The sequence below is a fragment of the Myiozetetes cayanensis genome, unplaced genomic scaffold (assembly GCF_022539395.1).
Source record: "Myiozetetes cayanensis isolate MyiCay16 unplaced genomic scaffold, myiCay2020 scf3, whole genome shotgun sequence".
NCBI classification, from domain to species: Eukaryota; Metazoa; Chordata; class Aves; order Passeriformes; family Tyrannidae; genus Myiozetetes; species Myiozetetes cayanensis.
The window spans coordinates 51,885,711-51,911,398 of NW_026087521.1; the positions used below are offsets into that span (position 1 = coordinate 51,885,711).

A 25,688-nucleotide genomic window follows, 5' to 3' on the forward strand; every position below is an offset into this window, starting at 1 on the left:
AACCTATCTTGGGGTTTGTATGTTTTTGACCAAACTTCAGTCCTGGCACTGGCAACTGGCATAAGTTTCCACACCCCTGCCCACCCCATCACCACAGGTGTCCCTAGCACAATGGGGTCGATCCTTTAGCTAGGCAGGTAGTCCTCACTTATTGTTATGATTTAGGGATGCAGATACCAATAAGCAAACCTGCTCTGTAGCCCAGCTGCCTACAGTGGGGATGCAGCACAGATGCAGTGGGAAGTACCTCCAGCCCCCAGAAGACAGCCACAGCACAAGCAGCTTCTGGTGGCTCCAGATGATGAATCCAAACTCTTTTTCTCCAACTCCCACCCCCTTCTACCAGCAATGAATTCTTGCCACTTGAAATGAGAGGCAGAAAAGGAGGAACAGACAGTGAATTTTATTCAGGAGTCTTCAGACACAGCAGTGAAGCAAACGCCCCGCTCCCCAAAACAGGGATCTCCTGGTGCTGGCTGACACATCAGGTACCTGGGCAGCACACCTGTCTCCTCCTCACCCCGCTGACACAGGGCTGCTGTGGGGGACACGGAGGGAGGCACCAAGGAGCATGATACCCAGCACAGGGACACCCCCAAGCAATGCAGGTGGCCCAGAAAAGGACTGTGGCTCTGTATTTACCCTCTGGCCACAAGCCCAGACCAACTGCCTGCAACAGCAAAAGGGCAAGGACCGGTCCTTCTGCAGTTGTCACCACCTCGGATTCCCATTCGCATCCAGGGTGCTCAGGAAGGGACCGCAGGCTGCAGTGGCTGATTGCTGATGTCCCCACCAGGGGCCACTGTGACACTAAGGAAAGCCAAACTGCCAGGCACAGGAGGGGGCCATGGGCTCCAGCTCCTACAGCAGCCCAGGGCCTCCATGGAGCATCTGCCCCTTCTCCAAGGCTGGAGGCTCAGGCCTCTTAAGTGAGTTTGTAAAAAAAAATGGCTGCATGTGAAGAGTGAAGGGGGCTGGAGGGTGTCACTGTGGGGCAAGGGGCTGCCATACACTGCAGTACAAAAATAAAGATATAAACAAGAAATGGAAAGGCTGGAGTGTTGGGATCACATCCTCAGATCTCTGGCTTGTAACAGCTATAGAAGGAGAGAGAAAGAGAAATAAAATCAATGATAGGGAAAAGAGCAACTGAGCATGGAGGGGAAAGCGAGAAATAAAAAAAAGGAAATGACAGAGGAAATGAGAACAGAAGAAAAAGAAGTGTGGAGCGAAGGTGGAAAATCAGAGCAAAAGGAAGCAAAGGTCCATGCAATTAACATACACTGACTTTTAAAATAATAACACACAGGTCCCACAGCCATGGACAAGGAGGCTCTCAAAGAGAGGGAGAGAGAAATGTCAGCCAGCTAGCGAGTGCCCGGAACCAGGACAGATGGAGAGTGGCACTGAGCACTTTCAGTTTAACTAGAGCCCCACAGATTTTCAGTATGGAGAGGAATCCTCCTTCTAAAGGTTTCCATACCCAGTCCCACTCATGTCGGCCAGACAGCCTTCCTAGTTAGCAGGAGGCAGAGCTGAGAGGCTCATTTTGCATGCAGCTGTGAGAACACCTGGAGGGGAGACCAGTCGTTTCTGCTCTGCCTTTACCACCCTTTCCCACTGTGCTCACACACAGGCAGGGCCAGTGGGGGAAAAGCCCAGGGAAGTGGCAGCAGGGAGGGAAAAATAACAGGCTGCCTTCTGCAAACTGCTCTCAGGCTGGCAGGAAAAAGAGCTGCGGACGGCAGTCTGGAGGAGCGATCTGGCATTCGTGTCACGGAGACACGTGGCAAAATTCCCCCCCCTCCCCGAACCACCCCTGCCTGCTTTGCATTCATTTCCACCCCTCTCGCAGCTGCACTCTCCTTTCTGCTGCCAGAGCCTCTGGTCCAGAGCCATAGGATCTGCTTGGCAAGTAAAAGCACACATAGGATGGGAATAGGTAGAGCCACCTTAGGGATGAGTCAACCTCCCCTCCCTCCTTCCCCTCCCCAAGCTCTACAAACCAGGGCCATACCCACAAGAGGGAAGTGAGTCACTCATGCAGAGCTCAGGCTGGCAGGAGCTGGGAGTGCAGACAGGTAACATACCTGCAGAGGAGGAAAAGTGAGGAGCAGAGAGAGACAGGGCCCTGGGCAGAGACCACTCTGAGCCCTGGGGGACAAAGAGAGCAGAGGGAAGGATGTTGGAGGCTGGAGGCTGGCGAGTGGGGCAATGTGGGAGGTAGATGACAGTGCTGGGATGGATACGGAGGGGAGCAGAAGGGAGGGTCCGCAGGAAGAGAGTTTAGCGCAATCCCGAATAGATGGACAGTCTGCAAATAAAAATAAAACCGTAGATAAACCAAACAGTTTAAAATACAAAGCAGCAGCCATGGTAACAGGTCTCCCCTCTCAGCTTTATCTCCAAAGAGACTCCAACTCCTGGAGAGGACAGCCCCCACATCCCAGACCTGCTCTAGTCCTTCCCTGCTGCTAGCTGTGAGCTCTCACCAGAAAGGTGGACGGGTCTATGCCTGGGGGGGTATTTTTATCATTTTCCTCAAGGATTTGCTGCACCTTTCTCCTCTGCTTCTGCTTCTGTCTCTGCCTCTGCCTCCTCCTCCACCTCCTGCTCTTCCTCCTCCAGGTCCTCCTCTGTGCTCTGTGGCCCAGCATGCAGGACAAAAGGAAGAAAGAGTGGAGATACTTGCAAGATGACCCACAGCAGTTCTTTCTGACACACAAGGGAATAAAGCAATTCTCATGACACTGAAATAAAAAGGGACCTTTCCCCATGGCCAAGACAATTCTGGGTCAGGGAGCAGAGAGACTTTTTTTCCTCTGGAGCATCACATCAGGGGTATCTAACCCACTTACAAGTGCTGTGACCCCACTGCCCAACAACCGCCATCAGTTGCTAGTGTTCCTTCCTGTATCCTGGGTGTCTGCAAGATGTCATGCACTGCCACACATTTCTGTCCTTCCCTCAAGAGGGGAGCAGGAGATATTGGCCCCTTAGGCTAAGACTCAGCAAAAGGAAAGAGAATGCCGCAAAACCTTCAGGGAAACAATGCCCTAAAGGCAGTGACACACACAGCATGGACATGAGGAGGCATGAGGGGGATGTTAGAGTAGCATGAGAAATGCCAGGATCACTTGCTAAAGCCATTTGCCACATACAGCCAGACACCACTTCTCCAACACGCACACTCCTCCTTTCGGGCAATGGGTATAATGCCATGGTGCTGAACACCAGGACAGGCCCCTATTTCACCACTGAGGTGTCCCACAGTCACAGGTGAGAGAGGCAAGAGAGAGGGAGCAAACAAGAGTGAAGGATCTCATAGGCAAGGGGAGCAGCGCCACAGCAAAGTTGATCTCACCTTGGCTTTGTGGCTCGGCTCAGAGCTCAGGCCACTGGGGGAGTTGTACAACTCTTTGGAGACCACACACAAGAACTCTGTCTGATCCTCATTCCCATAATTATAGGACGAGCCAATGTTCACAAGCTAAAAAAGATGAGAGCAAGAATCACAAGGACATGTTCCTGCAAACATCTGGGGAGCAAGGCAGAAAGCCCACCCTGCAGCATGGAGTCTAGTCCATACCCACAGTGGAAAGTCCTTATAACTAAGCTGAGGAGACAGTACAGAGAACCAAAAGTTAGCCAGGATTCAAAACAGTTTGACCTCACACAGTATCCTCTAAATCTCTACAAAAAGGGCAAGAGAGAGCCAGTGTGATGGCTCGAGTAATGACTTACCCAATATTCTCAGAGACGGAAGGAGTCTTACCTGGGGACTGTATGATATCCATGATCTTTTCCCAAAAGGCAACTCGTTCCCACCCTACTCCACCTTATCCATACCTGTTCAAAGCGCCATCCATCTGACATAGTGGAAACCATCTGAGTGAGCTCCTCTTCCTGGCACTGTAGCACACGGTAGACATGCTTAGGAGGCACCTGACAGCAAAATTGAAGAGCACGTTGACAATGGCCAGATGCTAAGGGCTGTTGCCCTCCTGCAGAATGAAGTGGTAGTACCCCTCCTGGATAGACCTGTCTCTCCCCATGTCCCAAGTGAAAGAAGAGTGGAAACCACAACCCAGATTTCTACTGTGCTGTCATGAGGAGCAAGAGTAACTCTTCTGGAAAGGAGGGATTGAGCAGAATGCTTCTTGCATTGTCCTCAGAAGATACTGGACTCTTTTGATAGAAAGTTTGCACTTGTCTTTACAAAATCAGTTTCGCAAATGCCACAAATGCTGATGGAGGTTTGCAACACTAAGTAACTGTGTTGCTGGAGGCTCACAACCCGAGGCAGATGTGATGAAAAATGAGATAGCAGCCAATGCTCCTTCAAAGACAGATTTTCAAAGGTTACTAGTCAAGACAAGGTGTGATTTTGCCACAGGATTGATTCCTGGTGACTCACTGTCTGCATTTAACTCTTTCATAGACATCTCTTCACCTGTTCCCTTCAGGTTTCTCTACAGGTATCCCCATGCTCTTCACTGTGATTACACTCCCAAGACTCCCCACACCAGAACCCTCCTCTCCATGACATCTTTGCTCTCCTCACATTCTTCTTTATTCCACAGCAATCAGCTTCCTGTTCCAAACATTAGAGGAGCTGATTTAGTTTCAGGGCCTACATCCAGCATTACTTCTGGGGATGCAAAACAAGCCTGTAACTCATTTATTGTAATTAAGTTGGTGGCAGCTTGTCCCATGCAAGATTCTGATGTGCAGGGACCAGCACATAATCTCTAATTAGTTGCTCCCTGCTGCTTCTCCCAAGTCTGCTCTCCCTCTAGACTCATCTCTCCCTTTTTATATTCCCTGCTTTGCCCACCCCACTCTACCTTGCCATACCTGAGTGACTGTGTAGTCCTTCTCCTCCATTCGGTCCTTGATTATTCGGATCAAAGGACCAATGTTATAGAACTCAGCTTCTTCTAAGATCCCTGAGAAAGAAGGACAAAAGGATCACAAAGACAGAAAGTTAACCATCCATGTCCTTTTTTTTGACTTGCTAAAGATCAATACTGAGCTTCCCAAGGTCCATAGGGAGAAATTACACAGCAGCCTCACTTTTTAACAGGTTTCCACTGCTTGAAACTCTTACTGCAGAGAATTGAATCTTGGCTCTCTGCATCATGTTTCTAATGCTCACCCCAATTTCCTTGTGCTGCCTGTTACTACAGAAACGGGCATTGCCCATGAAGGCCTGTGCTGAGGACTGCTAAAATCTTTCCCAGGCAACTGGACAAGGAGAACAAATGTAGGCTCCAGCCTCTCTCAATGACCACTAGTTATCACCTTGCTCAAGCTTTCTTCTTAAGGCAGAGAACCATAACTTGTGGTTCTGACAAGTCACCAAAAGACCCTGGGAAAGGCTGGCTTACCTCCTGGGACACTTGGAGTTACAGCCTGTGACTTTAGATGAACTTTGGCTCTCTTCCCTGTGCTTCACCTCAAAGCAGGTAAACAGAGAAGTGTTTGGGGTTTTTTCTCTATGGTGTCTGCATCCATCACCTCTCCCGAGGCTCACCTCTTAGCTAGCAGGCCTTCAGGGAAAGGGAGGTGGTTCCCAGAGGGTTAGGGAGGGAAAGATGGCTAGGAGCCAACATTCTCATGTCCCCAGGACAGTAGTCAGATAATGCAGGTGGAGATTGATCCATCACTACCTGACACACTCAGACCTCTTTTGAGTCCCTCATTCAGCACTGAATTGTCTAATGGGTTAGTTTTATGCCAGCTTGAGTGTCTGCACCAAGAACAAAAGGAAATGCTAAGTTATGAACTGGACTCCTGTTTATATTTTAGATTTGATATTAAAACCTGTGGATGAACTCTGTTTGATGTCAGGTTTACAAAAAATGTCAAGTAAGAAATATCTCAGAACTGGGCTCATTACAATCCTGTACCATTACTTAGATATATTTTTGGAATTATAACTGATAAGATGATTCTGAAGAAAACTTTCCTTGCTTTAGGTAAAAATGTGTAAGAGAGGCAAGAAGACTAATGAACATGTTGAAACTGTGCTTGGCAAGGGCTAGACAGAACAGCCTGTCTTTGGAATTGGCTCCTTATTAGATTCTAGCATCCAAAAAATAACAAGGCATTGGAGACTGTTGGCTGGTAATACTGTGATGTTACTGAGTTATCCTATTGGATCCACTGTCACCCTCAAATGAGGGATTGCTTTGACTGGGTTGCTTAAGTGGAACTGCTGCAGTCCACAACTCATCAGAGCACAAGCAGCATAATTGCATATCACTGATTAGTGATGGTCTTTATTACAGTCACTAGAAGAGATGAGCTTGGTTTTGTTTGGTCTTCTGGGTTTTCATTCCTAATTAGAAACAGTCATTAACAGAAAACTCAGTCACAGAACCTGGTTAAAAGTGGATCTGGAACAAGTAAAAAATGGTTTATTGAGGCTCTGAGATCCTGCCTACTTATGTCTTGGTGACATCTCTGCTGGACAAACAGTCGTGCAGTCACAACACTTGCGGCATGCCTTCCTCACCCACTCCCCTTTAGTAAAGGAGACATAAGTATGCTTCCCAAGAGCTGCAGGAACAGCTCTCTGAAATCCCCCCATGTGAATCTCCAAAAGGAGAACAAGAGACAACACGGTTGACAAGTCCTGTCGTGCCCTGGCTACAGCAACAATATTAAGCATGAGGTTTCTAAGCTCTAAAACTCACCCTCTTCAGCCATATCTTTATCCAGGACCAGCTTCCCATGACGGAGGAAATTCAGGATGGGTCCAAAGTAAGTGGGGTCCCGGTCTATTAGGTATGCACCAGTCTCATCCTAGCAGCAGAGATAAACCACAGGGAGAAAATACCCAGGGGAAATTTATAACCAACCCTTGAATGCCCTAGACTATAAGAAAATAAAAACCTAAGCAAAAATGTCCACTATTTCTAAGATTCCTTGAAAATCAGGGGCATCTGAGAGTCCCTAGCCAGCTTGGATTTTAACTCTTGTATTGATCTGCTCAGCATGCCCACCTCAGCATGGATGAACCCAGTTTAAAAAGCCCAAAAAATAGGCCTCAGTCTCCTTGTGCAACTGTGCATCCAGGCCTGGCATGAGAGAGCAGAGATCCCCTAACAGGGGACAAGGCTGAGTCAGGCAGACAGAGCCGGGAAGTAGTCCTAGAATGTGGAGTGACAGAGAAGCAGGAGAGCAGGAATAGAGGAGAGATGGCCTCTCTTTTCCCCAGCTCCGGAAGACAGGCGCCAGGCTACAACATAGCAAGGTGTTGGGATCGAGCAAGGGGAAATCTTTCCTGGGAAAAAGAGCAGGCATTCCTCACTCAGTTGCTCCTGCATCTGTCGGGGTCTGGTTCCATCCCTGCATCCCTCCAGCCCTCCCCATGCTCGGTGGGGCACGGTGCGGGAGGCAACCCAGCTGCCTTACCCGGTCCGACTGCAGCTCCTCGCCCTGGCACAAGCGACAGAGGAAAGATTTCTGCTCCCGACACAGAGTCTGCCTGGTGGTGAGGAAGACGGTGCCCCCCACATTGAGCCTCACCCACTTGGCCTGGGTGCCAGCGGGTGGCGGGATGTCCCAGGTGCAGCGTAGCCCCACGGCGCCCTGCATCTCCTCCCTGCCCTCCATCCTCATCCTCACCCCCACCTCCCCCACGGCGTGCAGGGACTGCCGCAGGTGCTGCCTGTCGGAGAATGCCGGGATCTGTAGTTTATCTGCCTCTCCCTCCGCAGCAGCCGTGTTTCTTGGGGAACAGGATCTTCCCTGTGACCACCAAGGGAGTCCTGAGAGGAGGAATGATGCTCGGTGGTGGAGGATATCACTGCGGCTATTAGGGGTAGGCAAAACCACAACTCCACAACGCTGACACCTCCTGGCTTTTCCCCTGTTCCCGTTTTCACAAGCCAAAGGAAGGCCAGCACTCCGGAGGTGCAGAGTGTTATGCAAAAATCGTCGGCATTTATTTCCATAGACATCCTCTCCGGCTCATTAAAAGGTTCTGGGAAATGTAGTTTCACAGAGACATGCACAAAAGGGTGATGGGAACTGTAGTTTTCCCAGATCGGTGTTACTGCAATTAGGACGCTGTAACGAGGTGGGCTGCACTGCACTACATGATCCCGGCCCTGCGGCTGGTACTCTGTCTGCTTCCAGTGCTGGGGCTTGTCTGCAAGCTTCCCTGGAGACAGGAAGAACAACCTGCTTCCTGGCAGTCAGCAAATTAAGCTCCTCGGTGCTGTGCTTCGCAGCATTCCCTTCAGGAGATCCATTACCCCAGGCTCACAGCTCAGTTCTGCATCAGTCGCCATGCTTTCTTGCAGCAAGATACGCAGTTGCCTTCTTGCTAATATATGTAGGGACATTTCTGGGAACCGTATCCTGGATCTGCATGAAGTGCTGGCAGGGGTCAGGAATAATTTTTCTTCCAGCCCAGAAAAGTCACTGACTCAGCAAACTTCCCCCACTGTGCTGCCCTACCAGCACAAACCACGCTAGGCAGAGACCCCCCTGCATCCTTCTCCTGTGCTCCTGCCATCCTTGTGTCTCAGCAACAGAGAGCTCAGATTCTAACTTAGCTCTGTGTGGAGTTTTACCTCTGCCCCAGGCACATATCACCCGCTGAGACCGATGTGCCAATCCCACAGCACAGAATCCAGCCTTGCCTCTGTTACTCGCTCCTGCCAGGCTGAGCAGGGCACTCAGCAGCCTGTGCCCCATGGGACTCTGTTCAAACACATTCCTGGGCACAGACACAACTTGAACAAGCTCCCTCTCTGGCAGCTCTGCTTTTCCCACTCCCATCTAAGCACAGTCATGCTTGCCAGCAGCTTGAACACACTAAGAATGGAAAGGAAAGGCCAGTGTTTCACCTCTATGTGGCCCAAAACCTTCCTTTGTCTAAGTAACTTCCCTGCTCTTCTTTGCCAGGCAATGCAGCACTGCAGAAACGCTGTGGTGCCCTGCAAACAATTTATTGTTTGCATCTAAAACTTCGTGTCTTTTGGGGCAGGGATTATTGAGGGAAGAAGCTGTATAAAGAGAAACATTATGTTTTACTCTTACATTCCTTTTCTTCTTGCCCTTCCCTCTTCTTTTACTTGCAAATTACTCCCTTTTATTATTACAGGGTATGAAGGTAGTGCCACCCTTCCCTTAAATTATCCAGGATTTCCTTCACAAAGACTGTGTGTGTACTTTGCTCCTTCCATGAGGAGTGCAAAGAGGAGGAGAGAGAGTGTAACATGGAAAAGGTTTGAAGATTGATGACCTTCAGCTAATTTAAGCACAGGAACAATTCAGCTGCTTCAGGGTGTAAAATTCAAATAATTTGGAACCAGCATGAGAGTGATGAATAACAGAGAGAGGATGAAAAAATATTTTTGCCCACCTATACGGGGCAGACTCTCAAAATTAGTGCCCAGACCTTGGGCCAGTCTCCACTGAGCAATAATGTGCATCAAAGATTCTCAGACTAACATTGGCCTGAGCTGAAACATCACACAGTGCAACACAGTTCTGGGCTGTCAGGCTGCTGCTCTCCTAATTCTGGCTGCAAGTCAAACCTTGGCAAATTGGAGACCTCTGCCCTGGAATGCAGGACCCTGTCTGTACTGGCTGCAGCTCCAGCACAGCATTAGGGTGAGGTCTGTGGCTCTCCGATACGAATACAGCAGTTGGGTAGCAGCCTACAGCCCCTTATCTCCCCCTCCAAGAAATCTGCCCTGCCTTAATTTTCTTCCCTCTTTTACCAACAGTTCACCCTCCTCTTTTCCTCCTCTCACAGCCCCTCAGCCTCTTGCTCCTTTTTGGGTCCAGCTTTTGCTCTCAATACCTTTTTCTCCAACCTCTCCCATGACAGTGCTGCTCATGAGTCCAGGATGGTCTGTATTCAGGGCACAGTTTCTTCCATCAAAACCAGCCTCCACCTGTGGTTGGCACCTCGAGTCTACTCCACGGCTATGGGTTGAGCAGTTAACTGGTAAATTTAAAGAGGTATATGGTGAGTAAGGAAAGATATCAATGAACACCACTTCCAATACCAGAGCCCGGTCTCCTGGAATATACAGCACAAAATTTATTGGAAACCCACCAGGGCAGGGATTTCCCCACAGTACGCAAAAGCCCTGTTTAGGGAGAAGCCAGTCTGTGGTGAGTTACCAACTGAAATGCTCCAATGAGTTGGTGGTGTGGGCTAAATACAGACCTGATTGCACATCATCACCAGACATAGTTCTGAGATGCACCTAGCATGCCCTTGTTAAGGTCCATTAAAATCAAGCAATAGAACACAGGAGAGATAAGTTTAAATAATCAGTGGAGTTTGGTCAAAGGTTGGACTCAATGATCTTGGAGGTCCTTTCAAACCTTAATGCTTTATGATTCTATGGCTGTTCCTCCTGCTTTGATGATAACTACATATAAAACACATCACAGAAACAGAGAGAAAAGAGCAAGCAAGAGCTTACATGGGGCTGTGTGATTGTGTAACACTGTACAGCCCTGCTAAGTATCCAGTGAAATCACAGGGACTATTGCACAGGCAGACTGGGAGCAGGAAAAACTTGACAGCCGTTGGATAGTGGACTGAACAACAGCAGAAGAGAACAGAGCAGGGGGTAAACTGAGTTTCTTGGTTCAGCAGCCAGCAGGCTTGCAGTGCAATCCTGCAGAAAGCTACACACACTTCAGCCCTCTGTACTTCCACTGGAGCCTGATAAGTCAGCTGTGTACATGGTATATGATGCACCACTGATATTGTGGAGTTGCTCTTAGGGAATCGTTGCATTGTGGAGCAGCAGTGGGAGCAGGGATCACCGTGTGTTGGCACAGACAGTGTCACCACTCTGACAGGCTGGGAACACACATCTGCGATTATGTGGCATGAGGAACCAAACAAGAAATCAGGAAGAACTAGCCAACATGTCCGTGTAGGATTGGTGCCACTCTCTTTTCTAAAGGAAGTGGAGAGGGGAGGGCAAGTAATGCTCTGACATTTTGCCATTGAGCCAACTTGAACAGGCAAAGAAAACTCCCTACACTGGACTTGGAGGTGGGAGGAACACAGTTCACTTGCAGACAGCAGTCTTGCTCAACAGCTAGCTGAGCCAGGCATATTGGAGCAGGAAGAGAAAGGCTCCATGGCATGCAAGTGAGCTAATCTGTCTCCAGGTCTTTGTGCTGAATGAGGTCTGTGAGCAATGTGCCTTTAGTGTGTAAAGTCTGTGTGTATATGAGCATCACTCAGTATGTTCACTGGAAGAGTGCTGGGAGAAGGAGAGAGAATGGTCATGCAGCACCCGGTTGTAAGCTGGGACCAGGAGAAATGGGAGGAACATGAAAAATCCCTGTAGGTAACAGCAATTACCATTGCTCAAGCAGTGGTTGGGACAGTGGTGCTGTAGAAGAAGGGCTGCTTTAGAATCTGGAAAAGTTTACAAGGGAACAAAAAGTTTACTGGGAAATGAAGTGTGAAATAGTGCAACCTGACTGCTAGGCAGCAGTAGGGAAGGGAGAGGAAGGCAGGTGACAAAGAAGACGTGAGGAACAGGGGACTGTGGGATTAGTTTTGACCACAACTCACTGTTTTCACAGAGTCCAAAACTCCTTCAGGACAAAAGTATTGCAGATAGTAAAATTTACCAATAAATCAATAAAGAGTTTAGACGGTGGCCTGGGCTTCTCAAATTTGTATAGAGAGCTGTAAAAACTCCAGTCTCAAGTTAGCCATAGGTCAGTGTGACCTTCCTCTTACATCACGGCTGTTGTTTAGGCTACTTTTTGGTCACCATGAGCCCTATTCCACCAAAGATATGCTACTCCCACTTACCTGTGGAAAATTTGCCACAGGAAAGTAATGAACATTAGTGATTGCATTATACTGACTTCTCCCCAGTTTTCAGTTCCCATAGGAAACCCACCCACTGAGCCAGGAACATAAAGATCTGCAGAACATTTATAGTCCTGGTGCAAGTCCTCTCAGCTGTTCCATATGTCCAGTAGCATCTGTTATGGCTCAAAATAGGTTTTTGCAGTCTCCAGGCTTTGAAAACATTGTCTCGGTCTTCACAACATTCCCAGTGCTTTGCCTGCATCACAAGAACAGATCTCAGCTAAAGGGAAGGAAAACATCAGAAGACACTCTAGGATAGATTTTTGATACATGATGTAACAGGGCATACCCCACAAAGACAAAGTATCTTGCTGTGGGAAAGATGTTCTCAATTTCTGCTCTGTGAGGAAATCAAGGCAAAGCTATGCATCGGGTAAAAGATTTGCCAAAAGCTGGGAAACTGAAGAATCACCAAGATTATGTAGCGCAAAATTCAGCCTGGAGAAGAGCAGTTGAGTATTGCCAACCTTGGCACACATACCAGAGAGGGGGAAGGGCGTCCTGCTAGATGTCATCCAGCCACACAGTCAAAATGTAGAGCAAGGGGAGAGGGAAACTTTTCAATTAGTTTGTGATCTCCGGGTGAATGGCTGGCCTGTGCCACACACCTCCCTGCAACACACACAGGACAGAGAAAAGCAGCTCAGTCTCGAGAGGAAGCAGAGAGATCCCCACTGATCCCAAGGACTTCTGGGTCAGTGGGAAAAAGCAGCATAGTGCTTAAGCTGCATTGCTAAACATTCTGGAAGGACAAGAGTGCAAGCCAGCTCCCTCCATCCATCGCAAATGACTAACAAAGTATGAAACAGTATGTCCATTTTCTCTAATACCTAAAATTTCTTGGAGAAACAGAGCAGGCACAGCACTCCAGTTTGTATTTAGGAGCCTGGCCACATACTCACAAAATCAGCCTCACTGCATACTAAAGGGTCACTTGTTTCATACCCCTGTGCACTCTGTGTACTCAGCACTTGCTGTAATGCAAGCCCCAAGTCTCTGAAGAGGGGGGTTCTTAGGCTGGCTGCAAGCAGGGAAATTGCATGCTTTCAGTCACTGGGTAAAAAGAAGGCTCAGGCCACATGTGTGAGTGGGGAGGACAGAGGAAGGAGTAAACTGGACAGTGAAACTCCAGCTCCCCAGATGGTGAGCAGAAATAGAGCTCATCTGCACACAGGCCAGGAAGAAGCCAGAGCAAGCCAGAGGTGCAGCCAACAGAGACCAAACGAAATGCAAAGAATAAACACACAGCAAAAGGAAAGAATCCAATCCTTGCATCAGTGGCTAGGAGGGTACCCTGCAAATCTCTGACAATAAGCATCCACTGTATGCCCTAGAAAGGACAACCCTGTCACCCATAGATTTCTACATGTACCTGTTGCTGCAAGCCCAAGAGCACAGAATTTGTCTCATTATTTCTAAATTACCAGTGAGAGGCAGAAGAGATGCAGGCTTTATTGTGGGAGGGTTCTATGTTTTTTTGGGTGTGTTTTGTTTGTTTGGTTGTGTTTTTTTGTAGAGGAGAAGATCCTAGAAAGAACAAATTCTTGAACATTATCAGGGATATCTGGTGTACTTTCAACTTTCAGATATAGAAGACAATGGTCTTGGGGAAAAGCAGGTGCCACTGTGGGCTATTCCTCTGTACATCTCAGTTCCCCTAAGTTTTTAGGGGAAGGTTGCATGCTAAGTCTCATGGAAAGAATGAAAACACCCATGCAGTCCATTTTCCACCACGTGAGGTGACATCCAGTCTTTGAAGCAGAGAGCTGTAACTGACCAATGTTGACTTTCAGGCCAAAAAGCAAATGGACAAGGACTGAAAGGAGGAACACAGTGCAAAGACCTGAAAGAGAGGCATGACATTGTCTTTCCTGGATGAATGACCTTGTTGAGGGTAAGAGGTGTAGTTCTACTCATGGAGAGAAGAAAACACTGCATTTGAATCATCAAGACAAAGTGATCCCTTAAAAGCAGAGTTCCTGAAAAGGAATCACCCAAACAACATTCACATAAGATCCATTCAGCAGAAAGACCTTGAAACATAAGTTTATTTACATTATTTAAATCCCAGAATCTTTTCTTTTTCTCCAGGGGGATTTCAGGCCATGGGGATATAAGGCTGGCTAAGTATACACTGCAGTTAGAGTCCAAGTAAAAGAAGAAATCCAAATCGAGTCTCTAGCCTAAGTGCCAACCTGAAAGCCATATTTGCTCCTTTAATAGCCATTTCTTTCCACAAAGTTTTGAACTCAAAATGGCCATAAAGTGCATGGATGGCTTCTAGGACAGCGGCAGAGAGCAGGATTACGAGGCATGGTTATACAAGTATGACCATTCTATGAATGAACATGGTGGAATGTTCTGAGTCAGGAGCTTGGCTTGACTCAATTATTTCCCCATGCTGGCAGCAGCACTTTTTCCCTTCCATCCAATAGGGCAAAACAGGTACAGAATCACAGAGATTGGAAGTGACCTTGGGAGGACATCTGTTTCACCCTACCTGCTCAAGCAGGGTCACCTAGAGCTGGCTGCCCAGAACTGTTGTCATTTTTATTCTCCTAAGCAGCAACAGCAGGGTAAGGAGAAAGTGCCCAAGCACCATGTGCACATAATTGTTATCCAACATCTTCACCTCAAGACACTTAACCAGGAAATGCTAAACCCTTCTTTCCCAAATCCTGTTTCAAGGCAAATTACCTGCACAGCTGGGAGGCAAAGCAGCTTATTACAACCGTCTTCCCTTTTCCCTCAGAAATAATATTTTCAGGCTGTGCCCGCATGTACCATTCCACCCAGGCCCCATCGTACACTGCAACATCTGGTTTGCCACAGAGGTACGCCCCCAGAACTACGTGGCAGGCAGTGACCCCAGAGCCACACGTGGCTACCACCGGCTTTGAGAGGTCCACCTTCTTCTCCTGGAACAGAGTGCGGATCTGCTCAGGGGTCTTCTCTAAGCCAGACTCTGTGAGGAAATCAGTGAAGGGGATGCTCGTTGACCCAGGGACATGACCAGGCTCAATTCCTGGAGGAAAAACAATAATACAGATAGGAATTAACCTCTACTGTCTGGGACAAAGCTATTGCAATACCTGTTCTGTTTCACTGGGAGGAATATTTATTGTTTAGTGTATTTTGTTAAAACAAAAACAATTATTTTTGTTAAACTTTGCTTTACTAGATTACTGATTACTTGGGAAGGATGGCTCTAACTTTCAGGTTGCCACACGGACACAACCCTGTTCTTCCTCCCACATCTTTCTCCACATCAGAGCAACCCACATTGATGAAGCACTTCCAAAGGCTGATCTGAAGAGAAGAGGAGCATCAGTACATGAAGAGACCAATGAATATCTTTTGAGGTGTATGGAAAGCTATGTCCCTCACTCCAGCCTCTCATGGGAAAAAAAAATACGTGGCTTCCCCACTCCTGAATTTTCAAGGAGCAGCACTTGCTAGTCAAAAGGAGAGGAGGACAGGTGGACACACTGCCTCATGTCCCATCCCATAAGGGACAACCATATTCATTACCTCTACTGGAGTCAAAGTGATGGGCACCTTAAATTAAGCCCCTTTTTAAAATGCCAATGTCTCAGAAGGCACATTACCGTCTCGGGGCTCTGGCTCTACTCCCCGGAACCGTCCTGCAGCACGGGCATCTACCAGTTGGAAGCGACGGGAATCCAAGTTATCTAAGACATCCTCATACGTTTTCACCAAGGACTTGTCCAAGGAGGCGTGAAACTCGCATGGAGCTACCTGGGCTTTACCAGAGCTCAGCGCATTCCCCTCTCGCTGCCAGTTCTTCAGGCCACCATCCAGAAGGGAAACAGCTTCATGTCCGAAGACCCGGAACATCCACCACACCCGGGGCGCTGAGAAGAGACCTTGGTCGCTGCCATCATATACCACAACATGGGAATCATTCCTCACACCCAGCTTCCCCACATACTCAGCAAAGTCACTAGCCTTGGGCAACATGTGATCGTAAGGTGAGGTTCGGTCGCTGCACTGGTCAATGTCAAAGAAAACTGCACCAGGGATGTGTCGCTCCTCAAACTCCCTCTTCGGGTCACGCTTCATCTTCGGCAAATACCAGGAGGCATCCACGATTCTCAAGGCCAGACCAGCTTGCTGGGACTTGATGGCTTCTGAAAGCCATTTTGCAGATACCAAGGCACGGTAGAGGAGTTGTTGCGACATCACTCCCGAGTCCTGGCCGAGATTAGCCAATTCCTGAACTCTGCCTGAATCCACCTGTCTGCAAAAGGTAGAAAGTCACAAATTAGAAACCAGCCTCTCAAAAAGCAAATGGACTAAGATTCATTTTGGGACCTCTGGCTGCACTGAGGTGCTGGCTAAGCCTACAAGGAGGGGCTTGAAGTACTCCAGCCCTGAAAAATAGTTTCACAGAGCTCAGCCCAAACCCTGCCCCGAGCGGGACAGCCACGGCAATCCTGCCCTGCGCCCAGCCCACCTGCTCCTCCACCTCCAGGGACCCCAGCCAGCGCTGACAGCCGCCGGAGGGGCGTGGGGCAGCCCCAGGGACCGAGCGTCCCGGGGCGAAGCACGGCCCCGTGACCAGGAGGGCTCTGCCCCGCGGCTGTGCCCGCTCCGGAGCGCACCTGCAGCCGGGGCCCCGCCGCCTCCCGCTGAGAGCTCCCCGTCCCGACGGGGCCGCGGTTCCCTCCGCGCCGCCCGTACCTCCGCGCTGGGCCTCAGCACCCACCAGCCATGGCCGCCGCCGGAGGGCGGGAGCGGGAGCGCTCCCAGCGGGCCGGTCCCGGCGCTGCCGCCGCCTGCGCGCCGCCCCTCGGCCGCGCCTCCCGCCCGCGGCCCGGCCGCCATTTCGTGCGCGTGTGAGGGGTGCGGGTTCCCGGTCGCGGCGCCCCGCCTGTCCCTCGAGATGGCGCGGCAGGGCCTCAGCCGGGCGCTGGTCTCCGCCGCCTGGCTGTCGGAGGCGGTGCGCGCCGGGCGGGTGGGGTCCGGCCTGCGGGTGCTGGACGCCTCCTGGTACCCCCCGAAGGAGCGAAACGCCCGTCAGGAGTTCAAAGAGAGGCACATCCCCGGGGCGTCATTCTTCGACATCGAGGAGTGCCGGGACAAGTCCTCCCCCTACGACTTCATGCTGCCCAGCGAGTCCCACTTCGCCGACTACGTGGGGCGGCTGGGTGTCAGCAATGACACCCACGTGGTGGTGTACGACGGGGACGAGGTGGGCACTTTCTACGCCCCCCGCGCCTGGTGGATGTTCCGGGCCTTTGGGCACAAGGAGGTCTCTGTGCTAAACGGTGGCTTCAAGAACTGGGTGAAGGAGGGGCACCCCGTCACGGCGGAGGTCAGCCAGCCCACCCCTGCTGTCTTCAAGGCCAGGCTAAACAGGGCCCTGGTGAAGACTTTTGAGGAGATGGTACAGAACGTGTCGTCCATAAAGTTCCAGGTGGTGGATTCCCGCCCCGAGGGCCGGTTCCGGGGAACTGAGCTGGACCAAGGTAATGGAGGTGGGAGTGGTACCTGCCCCAGAGCAGGATGAGTATCAATACTAGTCTGGGTGTAACAGCTCCTGGCAGCTGGCAAACAGATTCTCCTAGTGTACAGGCATGCCTCACCCTGACTCGTGATTTACCTTAAGGGGTCCACAGTTGAGCGTTCAGGTCCCAGTGCCATCACAGAATGCTTTTGTTGCAGTTGGCTATAAAGCTGCAGGAAGAAATAGGAGAAGAGGGCTGCAGTCATTTGGTTCCAAGATCCTCCATCCCACACACTGCAGAAGTTTATCAGACAGAATGCAAACATAAGAGCTGAGAGCTCCCAGGGGTTTGTTCAGGGTCCTATCTACCACCAGCAGACACACACAGACTATCAGTATTCATACAGGCACCTCTCACCATAATGAATGCACCAGCAAAAGCCAAGGTTTTAGGTAATACAGTAACCCAAGGGACTTTCTTCTTATCGCTCTGATTCCCAGCAAATAGATAACTTGCTTGAGCTGATCTTTGTTCTTTTGCTTAAGTAAGAAAAGCCCCAAACCTTTACCAAATGTATGGAGTGTCAGCATCTCTCTTTTGGATGCCCCAAGTTACAGGAACAAAAACTGATTTTGTTACCTGGGTCAAACACTGGACACACAAGCAGCAGGGGTGGGAGAAATCCTGCACAGTGGGGACAGCTGGTACAGCAACGTGCCTGGAATGAAATTCAAGTTGGTTGGTAAAGGAGGCCTTTGCTGTGTAATTTAAGCCTTGGTATATCCCAGAATAACTTCTCCAAAAGGGTGTAAAGGAAACTTCCCTGACTGACCATTCAGGAGGCACTCCAGCAGTCACACTCCCACCACTAGAGACTTTAACTGCTGGAATTAAAGCCCCTTTGCAGCAGGCAGCTCCAGTGAACCAGCAGGTACCCTGCTTGACCCCTTACACACACCACATTCACACAGTGAGACCAGGTTTCCTTACCGGCTCGACCCTGGGTTTCCCTTAGCAAAGTCTCAAAAGTCTAGTTCCATAAAGCGTAGTAACACAGAAACAGCTTGAACTGGTGCCTCCAAGGAGAGAGCCCAAACAAAGGAAACACTGGACTTTTATACCTTCACAGTCTAAGCATGACAAAGTCTTGGCTCTTCCTCCAGTGTCCTCGGTTCCTGCTGTGTCTCCGAGTGTCCGGTCGCCTGGCTGGCACCACAGATCCTTGTGCCCTTTGTTGTGCAAAGGGTCGGTGCCAGTTCATGGCCTCTTGCCTCGGTCTTCCACCACCCACAGCTCAACCTGCAGCTGACACTGCAGCTGCACATCAAGCTACCTGCACTGAATGCATTCCTCAGTAAGGAAATCACAGAAACAGTTCAAAAAAAAAGCAGAATTTTTATAAGAAAGCACAGAAAAGCTCAGCAGCAGCTGTTGAGTCTGAGTAGAGCCCAGAGCTGCCAGAGCCAGCGTGCTGTGGGCTTCTGCAATCCCCGGGCAGTGCTGCACTGCTGCCCTGCAGGTTGTTGGCCTTCTGTTCTGGCTGTTTACTTAGTGTGTGCTGCTGTACAGCCAGCCAGTGTGACACCATGTCCTGAAATATCCTGCATCCACACCTCAGGAGTGTTTGGCTGTAAATGACTCTGCACATGGTTCACCCAAATGTTTCTGGTGAGACAAGTGTCTGTGCAAGACAATGTGGAAGGTGAGAAAGGTAATGGGAGTGTAGAGGACAGTGTTGCAGGGTGAAAGGGGGAGTTAGGCTTATTCCACTTCTACATTCTGCTTTGACTATGCAGCCCATCAAAGTGAAGGTTGTATTTTAAGCCCAAAATGTGACTAAGATGCTCCTTGCTGGGAGCTGGTGGATTTTGTGTTCCCTTTCCCAAAGGGGGGGTTGTCACCAGGTGACAAATACCACAGCCCCAACAGCATCTCCAAAACAGATTTTTCCTTTGAAATGAGTCAGCACGGAACAATTTATTTGAGGTGGTCCAGTTTTGCTTCCCACAGCAAATCCAGCAGGATAAGCTCCAGCTGCAGCTGCTGGTTCCACAGGAGCTTGACAGCCTTCTGGACCAGGTTGTCCCATATCTGAGCATCAGCCAGCACTGGGTAAAAGACAGGGCTTACACCTAAAAGAGCAATTGAAATCAATGCTGATTAATTGCAGGGGTCATCAAATCAGGGAGGGTGCAATTTAGAGAAGAAGAATGGTCTTCAGGTTAAGGAACTTGCTGCCTTCTCAGGTGATTTTGGTTTAATTATTGCCTCAGTTCTTGACTTCCTAATTAAGTCAATTAATCTCTCCAGCTCCATGAACTCCATCTCTAGAAGAGGCTAATTGCAGCTGACTCTTTTGCCTCTTTGGTTTTTCAGTTCTTTGTGGTAAGAATTATTTGTTCCCATTTTATTTTCATGCAGCAGCTACCTTGCTGGGATTTAGACCTCTGTAGCGGTAAAGATAAGCCGTAATACATGGCTAATTTTTAGTTGCTGGGAGAAGCTTACCTCAGTTGCCCGAGTGGAGAAAAAATGGATGTTTCTGTGAGCCAAGTCTCATGGGTCTTAAGAAAGCAGGTGTTGCTTTGGATGAAGAAACTTGGTTGTTGGTGCGTGGTGTGCAGCATAAACCTGTCAGATGTGCAGTCCCGACCTACGCACCAAGTAGCTAATGGTGTCCCTGCACGGTGCTGTGTTACTGGAGGAACTAATGATCCAGGGGCATATGATAAAAGTAATTACATGGTGGTTACCAGTGCTGGCCTTCTCTGAGTGCTGGGCACTGAAAATTGATGAACAAGAATTACAGCTAAACAAATGCATGCAGAAAAGTTGTGAATTTTTGCATTCCATTGCAGACATCTGAGAAAAGAGGGGAAAGTTGCCAGGCAAGAAGTCCATCCTCTGAAAAAGAAAGCAAACCCAAAACAATTTCATAAGCTTCTAAGTGCTTTTCTTCTCATTCTGGGGTTGTCCTTATCTCCCTTCTGCATACAGAACTCTTCAGATTTTGCCCATTTTCTCAGCTCTCAGTCCTGCCTGCCCCAAACATAAAGCTTTTGCTCAGCTTGAACGTTCACTGGGAGCGAGAATAAAATGTAGCTTTTTTTTCCCCTCTCTTCTCCAACAGGTGTCTGCAGCTGGGAGTGGATTGGCTCTACCTTTGCCCATGTAGTAAGACTCAAGGCACAACAATGGAGAGTGAGAGACTTTATCAAAGTCTGTTTCAACCCACAGGAACCTATGAGGACTCAGGGAGCTGGCCAGGACCAAGCCTAAAGTGTTCTTACAGTGTGTTCAGGGTAGGTTAGACAAGATCAGTAATTGTCCCTTCCAGGAAATACCATTTGATGGAGGAGAGAGATAAACAGGGAGGCAACAGAGGAAGCATTTGGAGAAGAACAACTATCTGCAGCCAACACACTCCAAAACCACAGGGAGTTAAATATGGACAGAGTATATCTTTTATCTCTTTGACATTAAAAAATTCCATCTGAAGCTTTCATCGCAAAGGGAAGGCTAGAGAGGAGGGGCTGTAGTCTTAGCTAGATAAATAGCCAACAATAAAAACTATATGTAAGCAGAGAATCTAACAGATGTGGAAAAGGGGATTAAGTAGTGAAGAAGATAACTTATTACAGGTTACAAATTGTGAGGAAGGATTGCCAGACACCAAGCTGAGTGAGACTTGGCAAAAGGAATTAAAACAAATACAAAAACTTCTGGAACAAAGTGAATAAAAAGAGAACATGGAGAGAAAGAATAAATAAGGTTGCTATGCAGTTAGCAGGGGTTCGAGGTGAAAGATTATTTTTATATAGTCTCAGAATTATAGTGGGTCTTGAGTCTGTGCTACCATGTTTTCTTCTCTCCTAAAGATTAGTCTTCAGAGGGATAGCAGAAATAAGGGGAAATAAGTTTAAATTATTATTTATAGAGTGTAATCAGAAGATATCCCCATGCTCAAATCTGTGAGGCAGCTGATCTCTGTCCCAAATATGTGTCAAAAATTAGTTGTGTGACATTGCAACTCCATGAAGCAAGAATTTGATACATTTAATCAGAGAATGGTTCTATAGGATAGAAACAGTAGCAACGTTCATATTTTGGATAGGCAGTACAGCACAATCTTGGCGGCTATTGGGCTGTTACCCTAACATGGACAGACTAGAAGGCTTTCAAAAAACACTTCAAGAAAAATTATTTTAAATAAAAGCAAATTTGAGTAAAATACCTTGGTAAACTTGCCCTGCGGCCAAGGGCTTTATTTCCTTGCCAGCAGAATTGATTGTCTAGATAAGAGAAAAGGGAACATGCATGTCTGGAAGTTATGTCTGATCTTTTCTTTCAGCCATTGGAAACACCTACAAGGTAGAGTTTTTCCATTTGGACTTTGTTAATACTTTGGACTTGACATTAGAGGGGCAGTTATTAGTTCAATATAAGGAGAGGGCCAATAGCACAAGTACTATTAGATTTTTTAAAAAAATTGACCGAAAAGAAGATAAGGGAGATAAGCTTATGCTGAAAGGAGATCTGTGGGGCTGGAAGTTGCCAGCGTCGTCCCATTATGCTTCTGTGTTTTATTTCATGTTTTTCTGAATCATCAAGGCACTGAAAATAGGGGGTTGCTACTGAAATGTGCTGCTGGCATAGCCTTGGGAAGGTCTTAATGATCATATGGGGAATATTATGAAGTGGCACCTGCAGATATAGAAGTGACAGGAAGTATAACACTACACAGAGTTGGGTGCTTAGTAGCCCAAAACACTTAACTGCCTGTGTTTCTGTTACAAGCTGAAGATCCACGTTTGGAAGCAATAGAAGAAGATAAGATTTGAATGAATTAGTTGGGTGCAAGAACCTCAGATGCAATTTAGCCTTAGTAATAGCCTTGGTAACCTCCTGTCTGCCAACTGTGGTGCTAGGAAATGCCACTTCCTTATCCAGAAGCCTGCTGGACACTTAAAACTGTTCCTAGGGTGGCCAAGGCAGAGAAAAGCATATCTCACAGGCTCTTACGGGGTTTAGGATAAGGACATGAGGTTGTTGAGAGTGCTTAGGGCTTGCCATCAGTCTATTGGAGCAACAGCAGAAGGGGAAAAAGACTATTTCAGCTGTAGGGCAGTGTTAGCTCAAGGATAAATGGTGTATGGACTGACCATGATGAAGTTAACATTGGAAATCAATATTCCTCCTCACATCAGCAAGGAGGTGCATCAGTGGGATGTTTCATGACAAGAATCCAAACTGTTTCCAAGATAGATGCTTTTTTTGAGAGGGAGCCTATAAAGTGATCACTATAGTATGTGGGACCCAGGCTTTCTACCCCTAGGGTTCTTTCGTGGAGTTTCAGAGGGTGACTGCAGGAACCTGGCGTGGAGTATGCTCTGTCTTATATGAGGCAGGAGCAGATGTATCCTTTCCCCTGTTCAGATCCCCAGCTGCATCCAGCCTTGCCTTCCAGACCTATGTTTCTCTGCTCTTGACCTAGCAGAGAGAGATGATGAAACTTTCTCAACCACTCAAAAGCACTTCTTAGGCAGTCCAGGGGATTGTGGTTGTGCAGTTTCAGCTCTGTCTTTCAGCTGAACACCCACATAGATGAGTAAATGCAGTTTGTACAGAATTCCACATCTTTCACCCGCAGAGTGCAAGCACTGGTCTCTGACTCCCAACAGACTTTTGAATCTCTGGAGCAAGGAAGTCTTCCTATAGATGAAAATCAAAACTGCTCTAAAATGAGAGTGTTCTTTTCAGATCTTCTCAGCTCCTATCCAAAGAGTTCTTTAAGGGTCATGAGTTGTCACAGCAGTCTCCAGTAAGAGAGGGGTACAAACCTATTTTAAGGTGTGTGAACAGGCTAGACAAGTGATAATGACCATAGTGCCTGGGACACCTAGGAACTGAATCCATGGCCCAGCAAGCTTCTTTGAGCAAAAGTTCCCTTTGAGCAAGAGTTCCCTTCTGGTTTGGCTTCCAGGACTTCCTGATCTCAATTCACTTCCCGTTGCCTTAGGATGATGTGAGAGCATTGTTCTGTGGCTCACAGACTTGTCTGTATTGGGGCAATCACTAGTACTGGCAGCAGAGCCTTGCAGAAATCCCTTGCTGAATGACAGGGTCAGGGGCATTCACTCTGTGGGAGACTGGTAGGCTAATCCAGGCCTTCTCTAGTAAAGTTTTGCAGTCTGAGAACTACATACGACGTTTTCTCACACTTGGATTTTGTTTCATTTCCTCTCTGTCATGCAGACACTATATTGATAAGTAAGTTTTGCAGTTCCCTGTACTGAAGTGATGAACTGTTGTTTTCTGGACCTGGAAAAATGTGGTGAAAGCATCAGTCCAAAACACTGTCTAATTTTTTTTCCTTTTTAGATGTTAGTTCCTGCAGAAGTCAGCAGCTTTTCTCCCAACTTCTCTCAGTAATGCTAAACACTTCTGAAGGATGCATGAGGTGACTACTAGGCAACTGTGCCATATTTCTAAAGCACTCAGGGTGGATGAATCCAGAGACAAAGAGGGGCCATCTGGAACAGGGAGAGAACTTATGAAGCTGACTCAGGACATCTTTGATTGTCTTTAGGTTCTGTCTTTGTCCAGAGGAGCAAAATCCCCCTGCTCGATACCCTGCCAAAGCCCTGTTTTCTCTATACGATATATCTCGTCATGTCACGACATCAGTCTGTGTGAATGATGAAACTGCAGTGTCATTATGATGTGTGATGTCAATCTCTGACTAGGTATAGTTAAGAACCATTTGTGACAGGTTCCCTACCCCTATCTCTTCTCCTGACATTAGTTACTCTGGTGACTTGGGCAAGTGGAAAGCTGTCAGTAAATCAGATTACTATTTAAGTGACTTTCTCGGGGTTGTCTCATTAGAAGTTCACACCTAGCAAGGAATCATTCCCCAAAATGCATTTTCAACATAATATATAGTGTTTCTGCCTCCAGTGAGACTTTATCCAGAGCCTCTCAAAATCTCAAAAAGCTTCTATTGATTAAGCCTGTAGTGACAGAGTTTGAATTTGAAGGGCATGATGACAACCTTATCCATCATATTTTTTATATCTGCTTCTCTCTAAAGACTTCATTTTGAAATGCAACTTTCAGCTTGTGTGAAGTGGTGAGCTGTACCAGCAGAAAAATAGAACCCATGCTGGTTTCATCCATAGAGTGGATAAAAAGTAATACAAAATCTAACTTCTCACTTCACTGACCCCATTGTCCCAGGATAGCTGCCTCAGCAATAATGTAGCTGACTTTAAAGTTGCTTTACTGTGATTTACTGTGATTTCTATTATTTCTTTTCTGAAATATGATTTTAAGGTGACACAGGAATAAATTGTGAACAAATTCACAAATTCCACATACAGGCCACACTTCCTGCTTCTGAAAACTGTTTCTACGCATTGCTGGCATACCTGGGGAAGGTTGAAATTGCACTGCTGCATTCCTCTTTACATAGGTGCCCATAATGCCTTTGTTAGGGCTTTTTCTGTGTTGGTTCTTAGATTCCTGTCATGTCTAGGGTTTCTACTTCTCACTGCTTGTCAGGTTTCTACTTCTCACTTCTTTCAGTGGGGTAAGAGTTTGCTAAATACTCTGGAAGCTTTGACTTCAGCAAAGTTGAATAATCTTTGTCCTCTTTTTAGCCCTGTACTGTTTTGCATCTTCATCATCAAGTGAAACAAATGAGTCTGTTCGAGAGAGTGAAAGTATCTGCAATGATGCCTCTTTAATATCCCTTTTGTGAATGTCTTTCACCACCTTTATTAATGTGTCCTTGCTCATGTTTCCTTTTCTTGTTCACTTTTTCAGGGCTGGAATCTGGCCACATCCCTGGTGCTGTGAACATACCCTTCCACTCATTCCTTTCCGAAACCGGACATGAGAAGAGTATCGAGGAGATCCAGGAAATATTCCGTGCGAAGAAAGTGGATCTCTCAAAGCCACTGACGGCCACGTGCCGCAAAGGTGTCACGGCGTGTCAGATTGCCTTGGCAGCCTTCCTGTGTGGCAAGCAGGATGTGGCTGTTTATGATGGTTCCTGGTCAGAGTGGTTCCACCGTGCCCCACCACACTACAAGGTCTCTGAGGTGAAGCGCAGCAAGGCCTAGAGGGAGGGCTTTGTCTCAGGCAGTGAGATCTAGCAGCTTTTTCCAGCCCAGGGTAATGCGAAAGGGAGGAGATAGAAGTAGCGGAAAAACATGCTGATTTGTATTTTGCAAATTTTTCTAAGAATGATCAGTAGATTTCTATTAATCTTCTGGTTTTTCATAATTAATAAAATCTAAGATGATGCATCTGTGAATACTTCGAACTCT

The 25,688-nt window shown here is 47.8% G+C and overlaps 3 protein-coding genes across 20 annotated transcripts; 1 reads left to right on the forward strand and 2 right to left on the reverse strand.

The window, feature by feature from the left end:
- Positions 1–383: 383 nt before the first annotated feature.
- KCTD17 (potassium channel tetramerization domain containing 17) lies at positions 384–9,968 on the reverse strand. Of its 11 annotated transcripts, none has more exons than XM_050323605.1 (8): positions 9,827–9,968; positions 6,702–6,810; positions 4,858–4,949; positions 3,850–3,945; positions 3,365–3,490; positions 2,559–2,643; positions 2,018–2,314; positions 384–1,097 (listed from the first exon to the last, which is right to left on the reverse strand). In XM_050323605.1, the coding sequence occupies exons 2-7, from the start codon at positions 6,712–6,714 to the stop codon at positions 2,040–2,042; spliced, it is 687 nt and encodes a 228-aa protein (XP_050179562.1). In that variant the 5' UTR covers positions 6,715–6,810; positions 9,827–9,968; the 3' UTR covers positions 384–1,097; positions 2,018–2,039. The 11 variants fall into 11 exon arrangements, with proteins under 11 accessions (XP_050179562.1, XP_050179554.1, XP_050179557.1 ...); XM_050323597.1 differs by lacking the exon at positions 9,827–9,968 and adding an exon at positions 7,423–9,712 and having other exon boundaries at positions 2,091–2,314; XM_050323600.1 differs by lacking the exon at positions 9,827–9,968 and adding an exon at positions 7,423–9,709 and having other exon boundaries at positions 2,018–2,154.
- Positions 9,828–18,824, reverse strand: LOC126644355 (3-mercaptopyruvate sulfurtransferase-like). Of its 8 annotated transcripts, none has more exons than XR_007629915.1 (7): positions 18,477–18,824; positions 17,995–18,073; positions 17,511–17,584; positions 15,493–16,145; positions 14,582–14,909; positions 12,366–12,496; positions 9,835–9,970 (listed from the first exon to the last, which is right to left on the reverse strand). XR_007629915.1 is itself a non-coding variant. In XM_050323594.1 (6 exons), exons 3-6 carry the CDS (start codon positions 17,549–17,551, stop codon positions 9,967–9,969), a joined length of 1,026 nt encoding a protein of 341 aa, XP_050179551.1. In that variant the 5' UTR covers positions 17,552–17,584; positions 17,995–18,073; positions 18,477–18,822; the 3' UTR covers positions 9,828–9,966. The 8 variants fall into 8 exon arrangements, 6 of the variants coding, with proteins under 6 accessions (XP_050179551.1, XP_050179547.1, XP_050179548.1 ...); XR_007629914.1 differs by lacking the exon at positions 9,835–9,970 and adding an exon at positions 10,047–12,080; XM_050323594.1 differs by lacking the exon at positions 12,366–12,496 and having other exon boundaries at positions 9,828–9,970; positions 18,477–18,822.
- Positions 16,727–25,675, forward strand: TST (thiosulfate sulfurtransferase). Its single transcript, XM_050323609.1, has 2 exons — positions 16,727–17,376; positions 25,183–25,675. Exons 1-2 carry the CDS (start codon positions 16,791–16,793, stop codon positions 25,479–25,481), a joined length of 885 nt encoding a protein of 294 aa, XP_050179566.1. The 5' UTR covers positions 16,727–16,790; the 3' UTR covers positions 25,482–25,675.
- The last annotated feature ends 13 nt before the right edge of the window (positions 25,676–25,688 follow it).